Source organism: Oncorhynchus kisutch, linkage group LG15, assembly GCF_002021735.2.
Source record: "Oncorhynchus kisutch isolate 150728-3 linkage group LG15, Okis_V2, whole genome shotgun sequence".
Taxonomy (NCBI): Eukaryota; Metazoa; Chordata; class Actinopteri; order Salmoniformes; family Salmonidae; genus Oncorhynchus; species Oncorhynchus kisutch.
In genome coordinates this window covers 24,807,958-24,822,624 of record NC_034188.2, presented here as the reverse complement: position 1 = coordinate 24,822,624, position 14,667 = coordinate 24,807,958, and the positions used below count along the sequence as shown (strand labels likewise).

General features: G+C 43.0%; 1 protein-coding gene across 2 annotated transcripts; it reads right to left on the bottom strand.

Moving 5' to 3' along the window:
• Nucleotides 1-1,691: 1,691 nt before the first annotated feature.
• Nucleotides 1,692-12,257, bottom strand: LOC109878759 (uncharacterized). Of its 2 annotated transcripts, none has more exons than XM_031789883.1 (4): nucleotides 12,044-12,257; nucleotides 7,619-7,759; nucleotides 5,193-5,351; nucleotides 1,692-4,932 (listed from the first exon to the last, which is right to left on the bottom strand). In XM_031789883.1, the coding sequence occupies exons 1-4, from the start codon at nucleotides 12,241-12,243 to the stop codon at nucleotides 3,456-3,458; spliced, it is 1,977 nt and encodes a 658-aa protein (XP_031645743.1). In that variant the 5' UTR covers nucleotides 12,244-12,257; the 3' UTR covers nucleotides 1,692-3,455. The 2 variants fall into 2 exon arrangements, with proteins under 2 accessions (XP_031645743.1, XP_031645744.1); XM_031789884.1 differs by lacking the exon at nucleotides 12,044-12,257 and adding an exon at nucleotides 9,365-9,480.
• Between the last annotated feature and the right edge of the window lie 2,410 nt (nucleotides 12,258-14,667).

Sequence of the window (14,667 nt, the reverse complement as noted above, 5' to 3'; positions counted from 1 at the left end):
TTCATAGATGAAAATAATAATAATCACAGTGGTTGTAGAGGGTGCAACAGGTCAGCACCTCAGGAGTAAATGTCAGTTGGCTTTTCATAGCCGATCACTCGAGACAGCAGGTGCAGTAGAGAGAGTCAGGTCCGGGACAAGGTAGCACGTCCAGTAAACAGGTCAGGGTTCCATAGCTACAGGCAGAACAGTTGAAACTGGAGCAGCAGCATGACCAGGTGGACTGGGGACAGCAAGAAGTAATCAGGCCAGGTAGTTCTGAGGCATGGTCCTTGGGCTCAGGTCCTCCAAGAGAGATAAAGAAAGAGAGAATTAGAGAGAGCATACTTAAATTCACACAGGACACTGGATAAGACAGGAGAGGTACTCCAAATATAACAGACTAACCCTAGACCCCCGACACAAGTAATAGTTTCCTTTAAAAATTTAGCTTTTTAGCTAAAAACTATTTCTTGAACTTCCCTTTTGACAGTTACTGAATCTTGACTGCTCCTTTCTACTTGAGAAAATGGCAATGATTACATAACTCCCCCCCCCCCCCTACCAGCCCCGCTTTGGAGGACCAATTGTATTTATCAATCAGTACAATGGTAGAATTGACATGTACAGTCGTAGCCAAAAGTTTTGAGAATGACACAAATATTAATTTCCAATTTTAGGCAAATTGTAAGTGAGCCCACTCCCTTGGCTGAGAAGCAACCCCACACATGAATGGTCTCAGGATGCTTTACTGTTGGCATGACACAGGACTGATGGTAGCGCTCACCTTGTGTTCTCTGGACAAGCTTTTTTCCAGATGCCCCAAACAATCGGAAAGTGGATTCATCAGAGAAAATTACTTTACCCCAGTCCTTAGCAGTCCAATCCCTGTACCTTTTGCAAAATATCAACCTGTCTCTGATGTTTTTCCTGGAGAGAAGTGACTTCTTTGCTGCTCTTCTTGACACAAGGCCATCCTCCAAAAATCTTTGCTTCACTGTGCGTGCAGATGCACTCACACCTGCCTGCTGCCCTTCCTGAGCAAGCTCTGTACTGGTGGTGCCCCGATCCCGCAGCTGAATCAATTTTAGGAGAAGCTCCTGATGCTTGCTGGACTTTCTTGGGTGCCCTGAAGCCTTCTTCACAACAATTGAACCGCTCTCCTTGAAGTTCTTGATGATCCGATAAATGGTTGATTTAGGTGCAATCTTACTGGCAGCAATATCCTTGCCTGTGAAGCCCTTTTTGTGCAAAGCAATGATGACGGCACATGTTTTCTTCCAGGTAACCATGGTTGACAGAGGAAGAACAATGATTCCAAGCACCACCCTCCTTTTGAAGCTTCCAGTCTGTTATTCGAACTCAATCAGCATGACAGACTGATCTCCAGCCTTGTACTTGTCAACACTCACACCTGTGTTAACGAGAGAATCACTGACATGATGTCAGCTGGTCCTTTTGTGGCAGGGCTGAAATGCAGTGGAAATGTTTTTTGGGGATTCAGTTCATTTGCATGGCAAAGAGGGACTTTGCATTTCATCTGACCACTCTTCATAACATTCTGGAGTATATGCAAATTGCCATCATACAAACTGAGGCAGCAGACTTTGCGAACTGTATATAAAAAAAATCCACATATAGCGCTAAATGAGGAAACAAACACTTTTTTTAATCAATTATATTTTTATTAGTATTAAAGCATATGTTTCCAGTACAGCAATTCATCATAGAGGGAGTGGAGACATCATTATGATATCCAGCCCCCATAACCATTCCGAGGACCTGGGTCCCTGCGTGTCCTGCTCCCATAACCATTCCCAGCCACCTTGAGTCACTGCATGTATTTATTCCTCTGTTCCCCTCCAGGACAGAGGAGTCGAGGAGTGCATCCGGGAACACTCTGCAATTCTGCAGCATCTCGGTGCCACAATGGATCTCGTTGTCCAGCCCATGGACCGCTGGGAGAGACCGGAAGCCTCGAACAGCGCAACCGGGGTTACCTCTACCCTTCCATCCTGGATCCAGTCCCAGTGGGATGCGTCTCTCCCTTCCCAGGGAGTATGATGGGACGGCAGCATGGTGCCAGGGGTTCCTATTACAGTTGGACTTATACCTGGCCACCGTTCACCCAGCTCCCTCGGGAAGGGAGAGCGTGTTCGCCCTCGTCTCATTCCCCTCGGGGAGAGCTCTGGAGTGGGCAAACGTCGTGTGGGGAGAAGGAGACGCGGCATTGGACCACTTCGAGGGGAACGGCTCTTCCACTTGAGGCAGGGGACGAGGAGCGCCCAGGAGTTCGCCCTGGAATTTCGGACCTTGGCTGCCGGAACAGGATGGAACAACAGGGCCCTTATCGATCAGTACCGATGCAGCCTGTGCGAGGATGTCCAACGGGAGTTGGCCTGCAGGGATGTCACCATCACCTTTGACCAACTGATGGATCTGTCCATTAGGTTGGATAACCTGCTGGTCACCAGCGGACGTCCTGAGAGGGCTCTGTCATGTACATCTTCCAGCACCCCCGCTCCGGTGCCCATGGAGCTGGGAGGGGCTGTGCTTAGGGAGGCTGGAGGAGGGGCCGTCACGTGCACCATCTGTGGCCGCAGAGGGTACACTGCCGGTCGGTGCTGGGTTGGTTCCTCTGGGAGTCGAGGCAGCAGGCAGTGCACTCTGGCATCACCCCAGGTGAGTCTGCACAACTCTCATCCAGGGTCCTCTTTTGTCCACCTGTTTGTACCTGTTTGTTTTCCTGAGTTTTCCCCTCATTCCCAGCATAAGGTGCTCGTCGAGCGCGGCTGGGAATTTTATCGACAGAGCTTTCGCCCTTAGTTTAGGGATCCCCATTACTCCTGTGGTTAGACCTTTCCCGGTACATGCTCTGGATAGTCGACCATTAGGGTCCGGGCTAATCAGGGAGCCATCGGCTTTCTAACCATCGGCGTTCCATTTTTCCATTGTTCCATTTGGCCATAGTGATACAGGGGGTCACGAGGAGAAAATCAGTCTCCTTGTTCGGGCGGCGTTCAGCGGTCGACGTCACCGGCTTTCTAACCATCGGCGCTCCATTTTTCCATTGTTCCATTTGTTTTGTCTTGTTCCCTGCACACCTGGTTTACATTCCCTAATCACACTGCATGTATTTATTCCTCTGTTCCCCTCCATGTCTTTGTGAAATTGTATTTGTTATGTGTTTCGTGTGTACGCACCAGGCTGGGTTTTTCCCGTTATTTCCGTGGTGTTTCAGGAAGGTTGTTTGTTGTAACATTTACTCATTTTTTGTGACTGTTTCGTGCCTTGCACTTTATCCTTTGGCTGGAGGTTTTGACACAGTGGCATCTGTCTGTTTTATTGCCTCTGCCCAATAAAGTGTGTGCTTGTTCACAACTCTCTGCTCTTCTGCACCTGACATTAGTGACATTAGTGACATTAGTGACATTAGTGACATTAGTTCACAACCTCAAATGAATAAGCTGCATGTATTAATTAAATAGTTTGTGGAAAGGGCTTAGTGGTAAGTGACAAAACTGTAAATATTCTGCAGGGTTTTTCTTGATGTGATCGAGGACCATGATTCTGTGTTTATCTTCACTGAGATGTCTATTAATGGAAACTCGAAGAAAAGTAGTATATTCGTCCTCAATTGTTTTAGTCCACCAGTTTATGAAATTTACTTTAGATTGATCTAATTTATTACCAATGTGTTTTATCAAGTCAAATTTTTCAGCTAGAGACTCTCCAACTTTTTGGAATTGATTAAGAGTTTCAAAATGGGGTATGGAAAAATGTAGGTCAATACTTTTTTTCTTATCGCTTTTTTTATGATAATTGCTAATTGACATAAATTTTTTTATCACATGCTTATGGATGTCTTTATCAGTTTGCAATCTGAAAGGTACTTCTGAAATGTTGTTGGGCAGAAATTGTTTACTCGAATTATAAAGTTCCTTGGGAAGTTCTCTGTCTTCAAAATTTGATTTAGAGTCATGGCTTTTCTTATTGTTATACTCAGTGTTAAAAATGGCAAATTCGTCACAATAGTTTTCATAATTAGGACTACTGATTATCAAATTAAAGTGATTGAATGAGCTGATATATTGATCTACAAAGGTTGTCAACTTTCCAGTCAAACCGTACCATTTGCTGTATCCAACAATAGTTTTTATACCATAAGATTTGTACAGTTCTGCTGAATCCTTAATCAGTAAATCCATGCATGAATCATGACCTGAATTTCGCAAACAAGGAGAATTGAGCGTATAGATAAACAATTTAGTATTTTGCAATTTCTCATTGTTTTTCAATATTTGTTTTACTTCCTCAAGAAGTAACTTTTCGGTATGAATATTTAAATGTTTGCCATTACCCATCTTCTTGCAATCTTCTAATTTAAATAAACCAACAAAAACCGGTTCTCCACCACAAGGTGACTCTATAAATGCCCATGCATGTTGCGTATCAAACTTTTGCTTGCAACCTTTTGTTTGTAATGAGTAGAACTTATCAAGAAATTCATAAATGTTTTCAAAATGATTTGGGATGTTTTGGTTTTCCGTCGGACAGTCCGTAAAAATCGTTGTTATGCCATACTTGTTCAGTTCTGCTAAATCTGTTATTTTATGACCTGTAATTTGCGAAGGAGAGTTGAGCGAATATATAGAAAATGTTGTATTTTGCAATTGCTCTTCGTTTTCCAACATTATTTTTGTTTCCTCAAGAAGTAACTCTTTGGTATGACTAATTATTGGAGGTTTGTTTTTCATATTCTCTATATTGTTAGGTTCCAGAATTGCAACAAACACATCACCAGTTGACTTTAAGAATGCCCATGTCATTTTAAGATGAATGCAAACTTTTTTTTGTAGAAGGTAAAATGTATCATGACATTTGTTTTCAACTTGATTTGCGAGGTCCATTGACTGGTCTGGAACGTTGATGATAGCAGGACTGGGGCTTCCTCTGTAAGGGGAATCAAAAGAGATAAAAGAGAGCTAAAGATAGTAACTTCTAGTAAAGATTCAGAAAACAACTATGGACTCTGGATTTACACAGGAAATGTATAACAATAGGACTACCATGTCCTCCACAATTAGTATGTTTAACATTAGTCCACTTTTGGTACAGTGTCAAAAATGTTGCATATCAGCTTCAAGATTTAAAAATATATTGTTTTCTGTCTCCTGATGCCAATAAGCATATTGTGAAAATGTAGGTCATACCTCTGGTGGATCTCAATCCCCTTACTGGTTGAATTAGCATCCATATCCTCCTCAGGAGGCCCTCCGTTAGAAAAAAAGTTTGTGTTGGTGGAAGGGTTCACATCATCCTCATGGTACACAGGATCGCCTCCCTCAGACAGTGATAGGTGCCTCTTCTTACTGTAGAGAAATATAATGATGTTATTCACCATCAATGTCACAAACTATTAGTTGTTGAAAGCAATTTAGTAAGTTTTAAATACTTTTAGATGGTTTCAAATACAACTTGTAAATATTTGGTTTTTAAAACAGCGTTTCTTGCAATTGAACTCAAGGTCAAAATTCGATGAATAACAGAGAATACAGGTGTAGACCTTACAGTGAAATTCTTACTTACAAGCCCTTAACCAACAATGCAGTTTTAAGAAAATACCCACCCCCCCCCCAAAAGTAAGAGATGAGAATAACAAATTATTAAAGAGCAGCAGTAAATAACAATAGCGGGGCTATATACAGGAGGTGCCGGTACAGAGCCAATGTCAATGTGCGGGGGCACCGGTGTCGAGGTAATTGAGGTAATATGTACATGTAGGTAAAGTTATTAAAGTGACTGTGCATAGATAATAACAGAGAGTAGCAGCAGCGTTCCGGGGAGGGGGGCAATGCAAATAGTCTGGGTAGCCATTTGATTAGCTGTTCAGAAGTCTTATGGCTTGGGGGTAGAAGCTGTTTAGGAGCCTCTTGGACCTAGACTTGGCGCTCCGGTACCACATTCCGTGCGGTAGCAGAGAGAACAGTCTATGACTAGGGTGGCTGGAGTCTTTGACAATTTTTAGGGCCTTCTTCTGACACCGCCTGGTATAGAGGTCCTGGATGGCGGGAAGCTTGGCCCCGGTGATGTACTGGGCCGTACATCACCGGGGTCCTCTGTAGTGCCTTGTGGTCAGAGGCCTAGCAGTTGACATACCAGGCAGTGATGCAACCTGCCAGGATGCGCTCGATGGTGCAGCTGTAAAACCTTTTGAGGATCTGAGGACCCATGCCAAAACCTTTCAGTTTCCTTAGGGGAATAGGTTTTGTCTTGCCCTCTTGTCTTCGTGTGCTTGGACCATGTTAGTTTGTTGGTGATGTGCACACCAAGGAACTTGAAGCCCTCAACCTGCTCCATTACAGCCTCGTCGATGAGAATGGCGGGGTGCTCGGTCCTCCTTTTCCTGTAGTCCACAATCATCTCCTTTGTCTTGATCACGTTGAGGGAGAGGTTGTTGTCCTTTAACCACACGTCAGGTCTCTGACCTCCTCCCTATAGGCTGTCTCATTGTTGTTGGTGATAAGGCCTACCACTGTTGTGTCATCAGCAAACTTAATGTTGGTGGTGGAGTCATGCCTGGCCGTGCAGTCATGAGTGAACAGGGAGTACAGGAGGGGACTGAGCATGCACCTCTTAGGGGTCCCCGTGTTGACAATCAGCGTGGCGGATGTGTTGTTACCTAACCTTACCACCTGGGGGCGGCCCGTCAGGAAGTCTAGGATCCAGTTGCAGAGAGAGGTGTTTAGTGCAAGGATCCTTAGCTTAGTGAGGAGCTTTGAGGGTACTATGGTAGTCACGCTGAGCTGTAGTCAATGAATAGCATTCTCACATATGTGTTCCTTTTGTCCAGGTGGAAAAGGGCAAGGGAGTGCAATGGAGATCGCATCATCTGTGTATCTGTTGGGGCGGTATGCAAATCGGAGTGGGTCTAGCGTTTGTGGGATGATGGTGGTGACGTGAGCAATGACCAGCCTTTCAAAGCACGTCATGGCTACAGACATGAGTGCTACGGATCGGTAGTCATTTAGGCATGTTACCTTAGTGTTCTTGGGCAGAGGGACTATGGTGGTCTGCTTAAAACATGCTGGTGTTACAGACTCAGACAGGGAGAGGTTGAAAATGTCAGTGAAGACACTTGCCAGTTTGTCAGCACATGCTCGCGGTACACGTTCTGGTAATCTGTCTGGCCCTGCGGCCTTGTGAATGTTGACCTGTTTAAAGGTCATACATCAGCTTTTGGTTAGGGTATTTACATACAGTCACTGTAGGGAAGACATCCTTGATGCACTTATTGATAAAGCCAGTGACTGATGTGGTATACTCCTCAATGTCATTGGAAGAATCCCGGAACATATTCCATTCCGTGCTCGCAAAACAGTCCTGTAGTTTAGCATCTGCTTCATCTGACCACTTTTTTTTATAGGCCGAGTCACTGGTGCTTCCTGCTTTAATTTTTAGCTTGTAAGCAGAAATCAGAAGGATAGAATTATGGTCAGATTTGCCAAGGTAAACTTGGCCTGGTGAGTTACAACCAGATGATCATAGATCATCACACCCTGTGGGTTAACTTCCTGCTTACAGCCAAGACTGCCAATATTGTCTGTTCCCAATGTGGGAGGGCACAAATGGGTCATACCATTGGTGGTTCTCATTCTCCTCACTCTGGGATCTGGTTGATGTAGCAGCCACATCCTCCTCAGGAGGGCATCTATCAGAAGAACTGTCTGTGTTGCTGGGAGAGTTCACATCACTCCCCTCAGACAGGGGCCTCTTCTTACTGTAGAAAAACATGAAGGAGAAATAAAAACAAATCCATCATTATTACAAACTCACAAACACTCAGTGCCCCCCTCCTCCTGGTTGAGTAGGTTTCTATTTTGTCCTTCGTAAAGAAAATATATAAATGTAACAAGTCGTTAATTTATACTGTCTTTAAAAAATAACTGTACTGAGTGGTAATAGTTTAAAATGCATTATCTGTAGCACTTTACATGTTGTAGCTTTACAGCCATCTTGGTAGCACTTTACATGTGTTGCTTTACAGCCATCTTGGTAGCACTTTACATGTGTTGCTTTACAGCCATCTTGGTAGCACTTTACATGTGTTGCTTTACAGCCATCTTGGTAGCACTTTACATGTGTTGCTTTACAGCCATCTTGGTAGCACTTTACATGTGTTGCTTTACAGCCATCTTGGTAGCACTTTACATGTGTTGCTTTACAGCCATCTTGGTAGCACTTTACATGTGTTGCTTTACAGCCATCTTGGTAGCACTTTATATGTGTTGCTTTACAGCCATCTTGGTAGCACTTTACATGTGTTGCTTTACAGCCATCTTGGTAGCACTTTACATGTGTTGCTTTACAGCCATCTTGGTAGCACTTTACATGTGTTGCTTTACAGCCATCTTGGTAGCACTTTACATGTGTTGCTTTACAGCCATCTTGGTAGCACTTTACATGTGTTGCTTTACAGCCATCTTGGTAGCACTTTACATGTGTTGCTTTACAGCCATCTTGGTAGCACTTTACATGTGTTGCTTTACAGCCATCTTGGTAGCACTTTACATGTGTTGCTTTACAGCCATCTTGGTAGCACTTTACATGTGTTGCTTTACAGCCATCTTGGTAGCACTTTACATGTGTTGCTTTACAGCCATCTTGGTAGCACTTTACATGTGTTGCTTTACAGCCATCTTGGTAGCACTTTACATGTGTTGCTTTACAGCCATCTTGGTAGCACTTAAATTACAGTAATAACATGGTAATAGTATAGTTACAATGTTTTGTAACTCACAATAGCATTATTTTGATGGTGAGTAACCATGTCACCACCACTTTATGCCGTGCTGTAATGTAAAGTGCTACTAAGATGGCGGTAGTACCTTTAAACTGCTGTGTCACTCAGAGATCTTTTCCACTTTCAAGATAACACCAGTGCTGTCATTACTCAAGGTGTAGCAGGTGCCACCATACACACATTTGATCTAGTAAAACATTTTTCAGAAATACAAGGAACAACATCTTTCTTTGTCATTTTAGGATTGGTCATAACGACAATCTTTATGATATCAGATGCTGTAGCACATCCAGCATGAGGTTTCTGTGGTCAATGGAGAACAGAAGTAACAATCTGCCCAAGTTTGTTTTCACATTAGTTGGAAATGTTCTTTGAAATGTCTCATATAACATATTTGTTGACTGATGACTATGACATGCAAATATATTCATCACAATGTTTGGATGGGAGCTATAATCTGGTTATGACACGAAACAATTTTAATTTTAGAAAAACCCCAAGTAGTGTTGACCCATATTGTCATTTTTGGGGGGGGGGTTTCTGTAGAAAGGAATCAAAGGAAAGATATATTTATATACTTACTGAAAGTGAGCCATCACAACACATCCTCCAGAAGGCTTGGCATTTCCAAGTTCGATTGTGGATTTTTGTTTGCCACTGAAAACAAAAATGTTACGCTTGTGTCTACACTTGGCATCTCGTTCATGTTTGTCATTCGGTTCGCTGTCAGTCTAGAGTATACCCACCTTCCACCTACTTTTCCCCATTGGCCCATTATAATGTCATTCTCATTTTGACCAATCAATGTTTATGTTAGTGATCCACATCTTCCTTTTTGTATCACCTGACCTACAGGTGTCAGTACATGGAATGGAATGCTGCCTGTCCTGTCCTGATACCGGGTGTGAGACAGTTGCTGAGTCATGTCAGATCTTATAACACCTGGATTAGTATTTTCCGCATCACCTAACTACATCATTCGGTATGTTATAGCAACCTGGTGCCCGATGGCACCGTCGGGGACGTGGCATGCAACCATTGGTTGATGAATACAATGTCTAAGCTGGGCGACGCAACCAAAGTATTTGTAACAAACATTTAAGGAAACTACAGCCCTAAATTGCATTCCACTCACTCCACTCACTCCACTCACACCAAACCCCCTTAACCTCTCAATAGAGGGTTTTGAACCATACTATTACAATTACAAATTGGCTTCATAGAAATTAATCAACTTTATTTTTTGTGAGTGTAAGATTTCATCCAAAAGCAACAAGCAACTAAATCTGAAAATGGGGAACAACACAGGTTAATTTTGATCTTGGTCAGATTGATACTGAAAACCCCTGAGGTCATGCCAGACAACCATAATAAATGGTGTTATAGAGTAAGAGTGTGTATGAGAGAGGGAGAGAGCAGGGAGGAGAGAGACTGACAGATTTTTTTCACCTTTATTTAACTAGGCAAGTCAGTTAAGAACAAATTCTTATTTACAATGACGGCCTAGGAACAGTGGCTTTCGGTTACTGGCCCAACGCTCTAACCACTAGGCTACCTGCTGCCCCAGATGGACTATGTACAGCTGCAGCGATCGGTTAGCTGCTCAGATAGCTGATGTTTAAAGTTAGTGAGGGAAATATAAGTCTCCAGCTTCAGCGATTTTGCAAGATTTTGCAATTCGTTCCAGTCACTGTCAGCAGAGAACTGTAAGGAAAGGCGGCCAAAGGAGGTGTTGGCTTTGGCGATGACCAGTGAGATATACCTGCTGGAGCGCGTGCGTGTTGTTATCGTGACCAGTGAGCTGAGCTAAGGCAGAGCTTTACCTAGCATAGACTTGTAGATGACCTGGAGCCAGTGGGCCTGGCGACGAATATGTAGCGAGGGCCAGATGACTAGAGCATACAGGCCGCAGTGGTGGGTGGTATAAGGCGCTTTGGTAACAAAACGGATGGCACTGTGATAGACTGCATCCAGTTTACTGAGTAGAGTATTGGAAGCTATTTTGTAGATGACATCGCCAAAGTCGAGGATCGGTTGGATAGTCAGTTTTACTAGGGTAAGTTTGGCGGCGTGAGTGAAGGAGCTTTCTAACCATCGGCGCTCCATTTTTCCATTGTTCCATTTGTTTTGTCTTGTTCCCTGCACACCTGGTTTACAGCCATCTTGGTAGCACTTTACATGTGTTGCTTTACAGCCATCTTGGTAGCACTTTACATGTGTTGCTTTACAGCCATCTTGGTAGCACTTTACATGTGTTGCTTTACAGCCATCTTGGTAGCACTTTACATGTGTTGCTTTACAGCCATCTTGGTAGCACTTTACATGTGTTGCTTTACAGCCATCTTGGTAGCACTTTACATGTGTTGCTTTACAGCCATCTTGGTAGCACTTTACATGTGTTGCTTTACAGCCATCTTGGTAGCACTTTACATGTGTTGCTTTACAGCCATCTTGGTAGCACTTTACATGTGTTGCTTTACAGCCATCTTGGTAGCACTTTACATGTGTTGCTTTACAGCCATCTTGGTAGCACTTTACATGTGTTGCTTTACAGCCATCTTGGTAGCACTTTACATGTGTTGCTTTACAGCCATCTTGGTAGCACTTTACATTACAGTAATAACATGGTAATAGTATAGTTACAATGTTTTGTAACTCACAATAGCATTATTTTGATGGTGAGTAACCATGTCACCACCACTTTATGCCGTGCTGTAATGTAAAGTGCTACTAAGATGGCGGTAGTACCTTTAAACTGCTGTGTCACTCAGAGATCTTTTCCACTTTCAAGATAACACCAGTGCTGTCATTACTCAAGGTGTAGCAGGTGCCACCATACACACATTTGATCTAGTAAAACATTTTTCAGAAATACAAGGAACAACATCTTTCTTTGTCATTTTAGGATTGGTCATAACGACAATCTTTATGATATCAGATGCTGTAGCACATCCAGCATGAGGTTTCTGTGGTCAATGGAGAACAGAAGTAACAATCTGCCCAAGTTTGCCCTGTTCAATTACTGTTTTCACATTAGTTGGAAATGTTCTTTGAAATGTCTCATATAACATATTTGTTGACTGATGACTATGACATGCAAATATATTCATCACAATGTTTGGATGGGAGCTATAATCTGGTTATGACACGAAACAATTTTAATTTTAGAAAAACCCCAAGTAGTGTTGACCCATATTGTCATTTTTGGGGGGGGGGTTTCTGTAGAAAGGAATCAAAGGAAAGATATATTTATATACTTACTGAAAGTGAGCCATCACAACACTTTTAGGTTCCTCCAGAAGGCTTGGCATTTCCAAGTTCGATTGTGGATTTTTGTTTGCCACTGAAAACAAAAATGTTACGCTTGTGTCTACACTTGGCATCTCGTTCATGTTTGTCATTCGGTTCGCTGTCAGTCTAGAGTATACCCACCTTCCACCTACTTTTCCCCATTGGCCCATTATAATGTCATTCTCATTTTGACCAATCAATGTTTATGTTAGTGATCCACATCTTCCTTTTTGTATCACCTGACCTACAGGTGTCAGTACATGGAATGGAATGCTGCCTGTCCTGTCCTGATACCGGGTGTGAGACAGTTGCTGAGTCATGTCAGATCTTATAACACCTGGATTAGTATTTTCCGCATCACCTAACTACATCATTCGGTATGTTATAGCAACCTGGTGCCCGATGGCACCGTCGGGGACGTGGCATGCAACCATTGGTTGATGAATACAATGTCTAAGCTGGGCGACGCAACCAAAGTATTTGTAACAAACATTTAAGGAAACTACAGCCCTAAATTGCATTCCACTCACTCCACTCACTCCACTCACACCAAACCCCCTTAACCTCTCAATAGAGGGTTTTGAACCATACTATTACAATTACAAATTGGCTTCATAGAAATTAATCAACTTTATTTTTTGTGAGTGTAAGATTTCATCCAAAAGCAACAAGCAACTAAATCTGAAAATGGGGAACAACACAGGTTAATTTTGATCTTGGTCAGATTGATACTGAAAACCCCTGAGGTCATGCCAGACAACCATAATAAATGGTGTTATAGAGTAAGAGTGTGTATGAGAGAGGGAGAGAGCAGGGAGGAGAGAGACTGACAGATTTTTTTCACCTTTATTTAACTAGGCAAGTCAGTTAAGAACAAATTCTTATTTACAATGACGGCCTAGGAACAGTGGCTTTCGGTTACTGGCCCAACGCTCTAACCACTAGGCTACCTGCTGCCCCAGATGGACTATGTACAGCTGCAGCGATCGGTTAGCTGCTCAGATAGCTGATGTTTAAAGTTAGTGAGGGAAATATAAGTCTCCAGCTTCAGCGATTTTGCAAGATTTTGCAATTCGTTCCAGTCACTGTCAGCAGAGAACTGTAAGGAAAGGCGGCCAAAGGAGGTGTTGGCTTTGGCGATGACCAGTGAGATATACCTGCTGGAGCGCGTGCGTGTTGTTATCGTGACCAGTGAGCTGAGCTAAGGCAGAGCTTTACCTAGCATAGACTTGTAGATGACCTGGAGCCAGTGGGCCTGGCGACGAATATGTAGCGAGGGCCAGATGACTAGAGCATACAGGCCGCAGTGGTGGGTGGTATAAGGCGCTTTGGTAACAAAACGGATGGCACTGTGATAGACTGCATCCAGTTTACTGAGTAGAGTATTGGAAGCTATTTTGTAGATGACATCGCCAAAGTCGAGGATCGGTTGGATAGTCAGTTTTACTAGGGTAAGTTTGGCGGCGTGAGTGAAGGAGGCTTTGTTGCGAAATAGAAAGCCGATTCTAGATTTGATTTTGGATTGGAGATGTTTAATATGAGTCTGGAAGAGAGTTTACAGTCTAGCCAGACACCTAGGTATTTGTAGGTGTACACATATTCTAGGTCAGAACCGTCCAGGGTAGTGATGCTAGTCGGGCGGGCGGGTGTGGGCACCGAACGGTTGAAAAGCATGCATTTGGTTTTACTAGCGTTTAAGAGCAGTTGGAGGCCATGGAAGGAGTGTTGTATGAGTCTGTAGATGGGGGGAATTCCACTATTTTCTCTTCAGCGAGGAGGCGGTGATGAGGGGGAGGATGACGAGGCACCATCACTGCTTCTCCCCTGCTGTTCTCTCACCTCTAAGGGGGGTTGATGAAAGGGTGTGGGGAAAAAAATCACTATCACTCCTCTCTCTCACACAACACCTCCCTCATGCCATTCAATTCAATTCAAGGGGCTTTATTGGCATGGGAAACATGTGTTAACATTGCCAAAGCAAGTGAGGTAGATAATATACAAAAGTGAAATAAACAATAAAAATTAACAGTAAACATTACACATACAGAAGTTTCTCTCTCTCAGTTCAATTCAGTTCAAAGGGCTTTACTGGCATGGGAAACATGTTAACATTGCCAAAGCAAGTGAAATAGAAAACAAACAAAAGTGAAATTAACAATAAAAAGTGAACAGTAAACATTACACACACAAAGGTTCCAGAAGTATAAAGACATTTCAAATGTCATATTATGTATATATACAGTGTTGTAATGAAGTGCAAATAGTAAAGTATGAAAGGGAACATAAATAAACATAAATATGGGTTGTATTTACAATGGTGTTTGTTCTTCACTGGTTGCCCTTTTCTTGTGGAAACAGGTCACAAATCTTGCTGCTGTGATGGCACACTGTGGTATTTCATCCAGTAGAATGGGAGTTTATCAAAATTGGGTTTGTTTTCAAATTCTTTGTGGGTCTGGTGTAATCTGAGGGAAATATACAGTGCCTTGCGAAAGTATTCGGCCCCCTTGAACTTTGCGATGGAGCCATAAGGCAAAAGTGATAACTAACTAACTAACTAAGTGTTTCGGGGAACAAAACATCGTTATTTTGGG